The sequence below is a fragment of the Peromyscus leucopus genome, chromosome 18 (genome assembly GCF_004664715.2).
Source record: "Peromyscus leucopus breed LL Stock chromosome 18, UCI_PerLeu_2.1, whole genome shotgun sequence".
NCBI lineage: Eukaryota > Metazoa > Chordata > Mammalia > Rodentia > Cricetidae > Peromyscus > Peromyscus leucopus.
The window spans coordinates 1,704,550-1,713,478 of NC_051078.1; the positions used below are offsets into that span (position 1 = coordinate 1,704,550).

At 49.3% G+C, this 8,929-nt stretch overlaps 1 protein-coding gene across 2 annotated transcripts; it reads left to right on the top strand.

Annotated features, from left to right (window-relative positions):
- The first annotated feature begins 726 nt into the window (after positions 1-726).
- Positions 727-7,832, top strand: Cdk2 (cyclin dependent kinase 2). 2 transcript variants are annotated; one of them, XM_028855485.2, is made up of 8 exons: positions 727-1,064; positions 1,767-1,844; positions 1,938-2,058; positions 3,217-3,387; positions 4,363-4,464; positions 5,658-5,801; positions 6,104-6,307; positions 6,552-7,832. In XM_028855485.2, exons 1-8 carry the CDS (start codon positions 949-951, stop codon positions 6,654-6,656), a joined length of 1,041 nt encoding a protein of 346 aa, XP_028711318.1. In that variant the 5' UTR covers positions 727-948; the 3' UTR covers positions 6,657-7,832. The 2 variants fall into 2 exon arrangements, with proteins under 2 accessions (XP_028711318.1, XP_028711319.1); XM_028855486.2 differs by lacking the exon at positions 5,658-5,801 and having other exon boundaries at positions 729-1,064; positions 6,552-7,829.
- The last annotated feature ends 1,097 nt before the right edge of the window (positions 7,833-8,929 follow it).

Sequence of the window (8,929 nt, forward strand, 5' to 3'; positions counted from 1 at the left end):
TGAGAAACGACTTGGTTTTCTGGCCTAAGAATCCTTTACAATAAGAGCCCTGGCACACAGGAGGCAATGCCAGACGGACCTTTGCTAGTTCGAAGCCAATCTGATTTTTTTTTTTTTTAAACGCATTCCAGCCGGCCGGGGCTGCATTATGAGATACTGTCTCAAAAAAAAGGGGGGTAGGAGTGCTGGAGAGACGGCTCAGCAGTTAAGAGCATATGCTGTTCTTGCAGAAGATCAGAGTTCGGCTCCAGCGCCCAAGCCTGTCGTGGCGGCTCACAACCGCCTCTAACTTCGGCTCCAGACGATCTGCGGTGAAAACCTAAACACAGACACGCACGGATGCACATAATTGAAAATAATATATTTATTATATATTAATATGTTAATATTATTAATATATTATATATATATATACACACACACATTAAAGATTCCTAGATTTCTGCTTTTTAAAGGAGGCTCTCTTGGCTTAGGTAGGATTTAATCTCACTTAAGGGGTGGTGAAAATTGTGAGCGAAAGGTAAGGAAATCCGCAGACCAGGGACGACACCAGTTCCGGCCGGCGGAGCCCACACCAGGAACCGGGGGAAAGTCGCGGTGCGGCCCGCTCAGTTCGCCCGCCCAGGGCGGGGAATCGGCGGCGGGAGCGCGGGGGGCCCGCCCCGCCCTCGTGACGCCGACCAATCGGGAGGCTGGGAGGCGGAGCCAGGGAAACGCGGGAAGGAGGGGCGGGGCCTCGGCGGGCCGTCTGGAGCCGTGGGGGAGGCGGCAACATTGTTTCAAGTTGGACAAATTGTCAGGGGCTGAGCTCGGCTTGCGTTCCATCCCGAGCTGGGGCTGCCGAGCTCACCGGGGGCCCCCAGGTCCTCCGCCCCGAGTGCCGGGCCCGTTTCCTGCAGGGTTCCCGGGCCCCGCTCCCGGGGGCCTGAGCCGCCTCACTAGCGCTCCATGGAGAACTTCCAAAAGGTGGAGAAGATCGGAGAGGGCACGTACGGGGTGGTGTACAAAGCCAAAAACAAGTTGACGGGAGAAGTGGTGGCGCTTAAGAAAATCCGGCTCGACACGTGAGTGGCCTCCGGAGCCGGAACTCCTTTCCCGGGACCTCTTGACTGTCCGTCCGTCCGTCCCCCCACCCCCCCAGCCCCAACCCCAACCCCAACAGGCGGGTAGCCGTCCGGGGCCGGAAGGTAGCGGGGAGGGACTCCGAAGTGGAGGGGGTGTTGGCGGACGGTAGACGCTCGGGAGACTGTCCCGGGGCTGGAATTCAGAGAAAACTTTCCTCTCGAGCTCCACCCGGTGTGCCCCCCCGATCTGCAAGAGAGAGTCGGGGCTGAGGGCCGAGGCAGGGTCGGGGGGTGTTCATAGAGCTGGGTTATGTAGGGACAAGAGGATAATAGTTCCTTTCTGAATGGGGCGCTTCCTCGCTGCTCCAGCCCCCTACTTTAGAACCCTCGCCCTCTTTCAAGAGAATGGCAGTTGAGACTCACTGGCCCTCTGGGGAGGCTGGGAGCTATTCTCAACCCCCTCGGCTCATTACCTTTCCTCTGCTTCACATTCACCTGGAGGCTCCACTTACCTTCCACTGGAAAAAGAGGAAATAATTGACCTTAAATATGTCCAAAAGCCACACCCTGACTACCCAGGAATTAGCTCCTGACAGTATCTCCCTCTCTGACTTCCTGAGGGGTTTTGGGGGGGATGGTGTCTCCCTGAGAGAGCAATGTTTGTGACCATATTCTCACCTCTGTTTTCCCAACCTCTCCAAGTGAGACTGAAGGTGTACCCAGCACGGCCATCCGAGAGATCTCTCTGCTTAAGGAACTTAATCACCCTAATATTGTCAAGTAAGTGTCAGAGATGGTCACCCAGATGACTTCTGTTTGCTTAGACTCGTAATTTCTCTCCCTCAACTCCATTTCCTGGACCTTCTCTTGCAGGCTGCTGGATGTCATCCACACAGAAAATAAGCTTTATCTGGTTTTTGAGTTTCTGCACCAGGACCTCAAGAAGTTTATGGATGCCTCTGCCCTCACTGGCATTCCTCTTCCCCTCATCAAGGTAATCCTCTTCAATTCCAGCTCACATATTTTGGGGAAACTAGAGGCAGGTAATTCGGACTGGTAATGATTTATTTCAGCTTTTTTTTTTTTTCAGACTTTAGCACTTCCCACCCCACCCCCATCACTTATTTATTTATTTATTTTTATTTATTTATTTATTTATTTATGGGTTTTTTGGTTTTCCGGTTTTCCGAGACAGTTTTCTCTGTGTAGCTTTGGAACCTGTCCTGGATCTCACTCTGTAGACCAGGCTGGCCTCGAACTCACAGAGATCAGCCTGGCTCTGCCTCCCGAGTGCTGGGATTAAAGGCGTGCGCCACCCCCGCCCGGCTCCACTTCCCTTTATTTGTGTTGCTTTTCCTGCTCATTATAGTCATTGACCGTAGGATGGACAGAAGAATCAAAATTGAGCTCCTGTGAGTCAACCTAGGCAGATCAGATAACACCCAGATAATGGCGCTGAGGGAAATTGGTGGGTTCCTCCAAAAAAATTTCCCACCTGTGATGTGGGAGAAAAACCAGAGCTGGGTTCACTGCTGGAGTTAATGGATGCATCAGCAGGTATATATTCAGCACACAGTTATCTAACACCTTCAATGTGCTAGGTGCAGGGTTTTGAAAGGGTTGCAAAAATTGAGTAATATCTGGTCTTTATCCTTGACAGGCTGAAAAATCCAATGAAAGAAATAGCTATTAAAGGTGTGGTTATGTTGTAGCTATGTGTGTTAGCTCATGCTTGTAACCCTAACACTCAGGAGGCGGAGGCAAGAGGATGTAAGTACAAAGACAGCCTAGGCTACAGAGTTCCAGGCCAGGAAGACACTATCTTAAAAGCAAACAGGGCTGACAAGAGAGCTCAGCAGGTAAAGGTCCCTGTCTCCAAGTCTGATGACCTGATGACCTGAACTCCCCAGGTCCCACACAGTACAAGAAAACTAACTCCTGCAAGTTGCCGTCCGATTTCCTCATGTGCACTGTGGCATGCCCCCTCCCCCCAACAAATAAAAATGTGATCTAAAGAATGAAACAACCCCCCGCCCCCAGTAGTGGCGTTATCTTCTAACATAGTTAAGGCTTTATTTCATTTTGAGGGCAAAGAACAAGTTGTATCTGTTCACTGTGGCGATTGAACAAACCCCCGTCTCTCCTTTATCAGAGCTATCTGTTCCAGCTGCTCCAGGGCCTAGCATTCTGCCATTCTCACCGAGTCCTACACCGGGACCTTAAGCCCCAGAATCTGCTTATCAATGCAGAGGGGTCCATCAAGTTGGCAGACTTTGGACTAGCAAGAGCCTTTGGAGTCCCTGTTCGTACCTATACTCATGAGGTAAGTCCCTCTGTGATTTTTCTTCTTAAGAACCTTGGGAGATGTTCATAACAGTATTCACAAATTACCAAAATACCAGGGCAGGAGTTCCTTGGTAAATGGAATCTCTGAGCACCCAAGGGTCTTTTTTTTTTTTCTTCTTGATTTTTCAAGACAGAGTTTCTCTGTTAACAGTCCTAGCTGTCCTTTGTAAAGGGCCAGGCTGGCCTCGAACTCACAGTTCGAGCCTCTGCCTCTGCCTCGGCCTCCCAAGTGCTGGGATTAAAGGCGTGTGCCACCACTGCCTGGCTAACCCAAGGGTCTTTACTTATTTATGTAAAGTGTATGAGTGTCTTGCTTGCATGTATGTCTGTACCACCATCCATCATGCCTGGTGCTCAGAGAAGTCAGAAGAAAGTGTCTGATCCCCTGGAACTGTAGTTACAGATTGTTGGGAGCTGCCATATGGGTGTTGGGAATTTAACCTGGGTCCTCTGTAAAAACAAGCCCTCTTAACCACTGAGCCTTTCTCTAGCCCTTGACCAAAGGGTCTTAGCACTGAATTCATACTATAAGGTTACCTATAATGGACTTAGATACTAAGCCAGGAAAGCTAGTTGGCACGCCATTTAAATGTCTCAGATTTTTTTCCAGGAGCATCCCAAATCTGGGGGTTCAGAATACATGGCTGGGGATAGAGAGATCGTTCAATAGTTAAGAACAAATGATGCTCTTGCAGGTGAACTGTGTTCAGTTCCCAGAGCCCATGTCAGGCAGTTTACAATAGTCACCCTTAATTCCAGCTCCAAAGTTTCAGACACTTCCTTCTGGCCTCGGAGGGCACTGCACAGTTGTGTAAACCTACATAGACGTGTATACACATTATTAAAGTTTAAAAAAAAAATAATAAAATCCCTTGTTAAAAGAGGGCCGGGGAGGTAGAGCTGGGTTTTGCTGAACTGAGGGATGTGACCTTGTTGTCCTCTTGCTCCCCAGGTGGTGACCCTGTGGTACCGAGCACCTGAAATCCTTCTAGGCTGCAAGTACTACTCCACAGCTGTGGATATCTGGAGTCTGGGCTGCATCTTTGCTGAAATGGTATGGAGGCTTGCCAGGTTCTCGCCAGCCCACTCTTGCCCACATCCAAGAGCAAAACCCATTTCTTGACCTGGCACCATGGCCCTTTATCACAGTGTTCTCTCAAGTGTCGCCACTATAGAGGTAGTTGCCCTGATACCGACTACAGTTTTAGAATATCCCTAAATAGATTTAGTTACCTAGTATATATCTCTTATTCCCCCAAATGGAGCTAAATCCATTCTGTACCCATCAGCTGCTTGGCTTTATTTTTCTGTTTTTGTTGTTTTGTTTTGAGATGGTCTCACTATGTAGCCCAGACTGGCTTTGTAGTCTTCATCTTCTGCCTCAGCCCCACACCCCCCACTACCGTATATCCCGTGGGACTGAGTTGACAGGCGTGAACCACCCTGGGGCTCCACCGGTGCAGCTGTTCCGCTTTAATCCTCAAAAATTTGGAAGAATGAATTCCATTTAGTACAACAGGTGGCCCACAGGCCGCATGCTTCCAACGATATCTACGAATGTGGCCTCAACACAGAATCAAAAACTTACTTAAAACAGAGTGGACTTAAAACAGAGTGGGTTTTTATTTTGGTGGTGGTGGGGCATTTTTGTTAGGTTTTTTGTTTGTTTGTTTGTTGGCAGGGGTGGGGGCTTTTTGTTTTGTTGCTTTTTTGTTTTTGTTTTTTTTTTTTTTTTTGGTTGTTTTTTACATTGCAACCAAAGTTTTCCTCCTCCCAATTCCTCCCCCTTTTTTTAAAAACTTGGTTTCATGGCATTTGAGCTTAACCTTTGTAGATGACAACATCATCTACAAAGTGTCAAAAGTTTGGACAGGTCTGATTTTTGTCTTCTTCATTTAACCTATAGACCTGTTCTTGGAAATAAGGAATTTAGGGAAGCTAAATGCGTTCAGCTGATCCACATCTATCATTTTTGTAGACTTGGTCATGCCCTGCCCCCTCAACCTCTGGCTTTTCAGATCGAAGGATCCTTGAAGCCTAGCTTCATATGGGAGCTCTCATCCCATTGAATGCAACAGTGTGAAGACAGATCAGTAATATTTTTTTTGATCTTTCACCTGGGTTGAAACTGGGGGCTTGGAGACCATTAGCCTAGATATAGATATACATAGAGCATGTGAATTTATCCGCCAGTACCTTACAGTTGCCCATATTCCTCTCTCAATTCATCAAAAAATATTTGTTAAGCACCTAGTGTGTACCCAGCACCATGCTAAGTGCTGTGGGGAACACAGAAGAAACGGAAGACACAGTCTCTGCCCGCTGTGCTCCTATCTAGAAGTGGCGGCATCACAAGGAGGGGGGATGACCGCAGTGTCTACCCCGTACCCCGTGAGTGGCTTGGGATCCCTTTGCTACTTGTCAGTGGCACCCCAGACATTCACCCCCTCCCAGCCCCACCCAGCCTTGGGGATCTACCAAGCCATGGTTGGGGGAAGGAAGGAGGGGCGAGGAGACAGATGAAGGGACTCCATTGTCTCAAGCTCTGTATGACCGACCCCATGAGAGGCCCTGGGGAGGGGAGTCATGGGGCCCTGCTGACCTTCCACTGCCTGTGGGAACCGCCTCTATATAAGGAGCAGTGTTGACTGACGTCAATGTGGGTCTCGGCCTCTCCTCTTTCCCCACCTCAGGTGACCCGGCGGGCCCTATTTCCTGGAGATTCTGAGATTGATCAACTCTTCCGGATCTTTCGGACTCTGGGGACCCCAGATGAGGTGGTTTGGCCAGGAGTTACTTCTATGCCTGATTATAAGCCGAGTTTCCCCAAGTGGGCTCGGCAAGATTTTAGTAAAGTTGTGCCTCCCCTGGACGAAGATGGACGGAGCTTGTTATCGGTAAGAGGCCGGAGTGGGTGCCTATATAACCCCTCTCCCATTCCCCAGAGAAGAGAAGCTGAGCCCCCGACTCCCTTAGGATGACCCTCGTCTTTGATGCCTCTCCCAGGCTGGTTCAGAGAGGGGAGGAGGGAAATGAGAACTGGGTAAAACAACACCAGTTTCCGGGGTTTTGAGTACACCTGCTCTCTCTCCCCTGGTCCACCGTTACATCACTGAAGTCAGAATACATTTTTCCCCCCAGCAAATGCTTCACTATGACCCCAACAAGAGGATTTCAGCCAAAGCGGCCCTGGCTCACCCTTTCTTCCAGGATGTGACTAAGCCAGTACCCCACCTCCGACTGTGATGTCCTTCCCAAAGCCCTCCTCACCCTTGGTCTGACTTGACTCTGGGCCTTTGGGACACACACACAGGTCAGCCTTCTGCTCTTCTCTGGCTGTCTTAGCACTCACTTTTTCTCTTGGCCAGTCAGTTCTGGGGATTCAGAGGTGCAGGGAAAGATGAGACGAAAGGAGAAAGTTTTGGTATTAGATGCACTTAACCCGGCTTTTACCACCTCTCCCTCGTAGTCATTACCGAGGAGGATTGGTACTCAAAAGAAAACAAAACCGACCATTCTCTACCCTGCCCCATGTCAAGTTTCACCATCCCAGTCTTAGACTGTCATAATTGTTATGTCCCATGTTTAGGAAAACACACCCCGAGTTGCTGCTGCCACTGTTTTGTAAAGGCCAACCGATAAGCAGAAATCTCAGTTGGGACATTTCAGAACCAAGCATCAGGGGTCTGTTTTAATGAGTTAGATTTAAAAAATAGATCCAAACAGTTTATACCTTAGTTTTAGTGTTTGGCCTCACCTGACAATGAAGGAGGCCCATCTGGAGAAGCAGAAGACATGCTTCCCCTCAGTGCTGTCTACCTTCCGCAGGGAAGAAGAGTCAGGAGGGGCGGGGATTGGTCTCTTCACCGTGGTCTCACAAGGCGAGGTGAAAGACGCTGGAGTTTTTCTTTTAGCAATTTTATTGTTTTCTGGTGCTGACAGCTGCACCCAGGACCTGGCCCTCACTAAGCAAATGCACCACCAATGAGCCAGATTTCTAGCCCTTTTTGAGTTCCTCAGTTGTCAGAGGTCCCGGTGGCCACCTTCCTCTGAGTCGCCTGTCACTCCGTAGGAGGGGAAGTGAGGCTTCAGAAGTCATTTTGAGGATGCTGGTACTTCTTAAAGGCTTTGACCTGGGTAGGTCGTTGGGGGAAATTTTCTATAAGAGAGTGGACAATTATATTTATATTTCAAGTTATAGTTTGGATATTTTAGTGTTTTTTCTCTCTCTCTCTTTTTTTTTTTTTTGTCAGTGTGGATGGATTTGTTACCATGTGCACTTTGGAATTTTGTAATTCAATTGTTCAAAGAAAATATTTCTTTTATGATTTTCTTCTCCCTCCACCCCTTGTCCTCCAGTTAATATTATTTGTAATTTAGTTTGTAATTCATTAAAAGAAATATTCTCGGTTGTATAGCAAACCTCTTTCATATTTTATCATTTTTTATCATTTACTGAAAGAATGGTGTGGGCGACAACCTGAATATGAGCCCGAGAGTAAGTGACCTCAGCGTCCTCCTGTCCTAATGTCCTAATGTCCGCCTATGCAGGATGTCCCCCCATGGTGGTTCTAAGGGCGAGCAAACTGGGTATTGTCCCCACTTTACCTGCAGGGAAACCGTAGCTTCTTTCCTACTTTTCCCCACCCACCAGCTAGCCCCTGCTCCCCCCCCCCCCCACACACACACACATGAGTGGAGAACACTGTTTCAGTGTTCCTGTTGGCGGCTCAGGGGCGTCACCCAACACCCCATTTCCCAGGAAGGAAGCTTTTCCCGCGCGCGCGCGCGCGTGTGTGTGTGTGTGTGTGTGTGTGTGTGTGTGTACATGTGTGAGTATGTGAGTTGGTGTCCGCAGAGGCCAGGTGTGTGTGTGTGTGTGTGTGTGTGTGTGTGTGTGTGTGTACACGTGTGTACATGTGTGAGTATGTGAGTCGGTGTCCGCAGAGGCCAGGAGGGGCCCTGGAGCTCCTCCAGGCAGTTTGGATGCGGGTCGGGTACGGGTGCTGGACAGACCCTGGGTCTTCTGTAAGAGCGGCACCTGCTCTGAACTGAGCCCCGGCTCCAGCCTAGCCTGCCCGAGGCCCTAGTTTCCATCCTCACTTCCACAAAAAATCACACGTAAAGGCGTCTAAATGCTTGATGCACGGTTACCCACAATTCAGAAAATAGCAATGATATGAAAACTTAGGAGGTTCAAGTGTCTTCAGTCTACCCCAAAACTCCTGTTCCCTAATGCTCCGCTAAAAAGGCCTTATGCGGGAAAGCTCCTGGTTTCTGGTTCTTGGGGGGTCTCCAGCCTCGGGGCACTGGGTAAGCCCCGCTTGGAGCTCCCTGTGTGGGCCGGGCTGGTCTGGAACTCGCGGAGACGCTAGGATTGAAGACGGGGGCCACCAAGCCCGGCTCGTTTCCTTTTTTCTTTTTCCTTTTTTTTTTTTCCCCCCCTTGTCAAACTGAGCCCTGGTCTCAAGGAGCCCAGGCTAGCCCGTGAGGGAGCCTGACCTAGAACTCCCAATCCT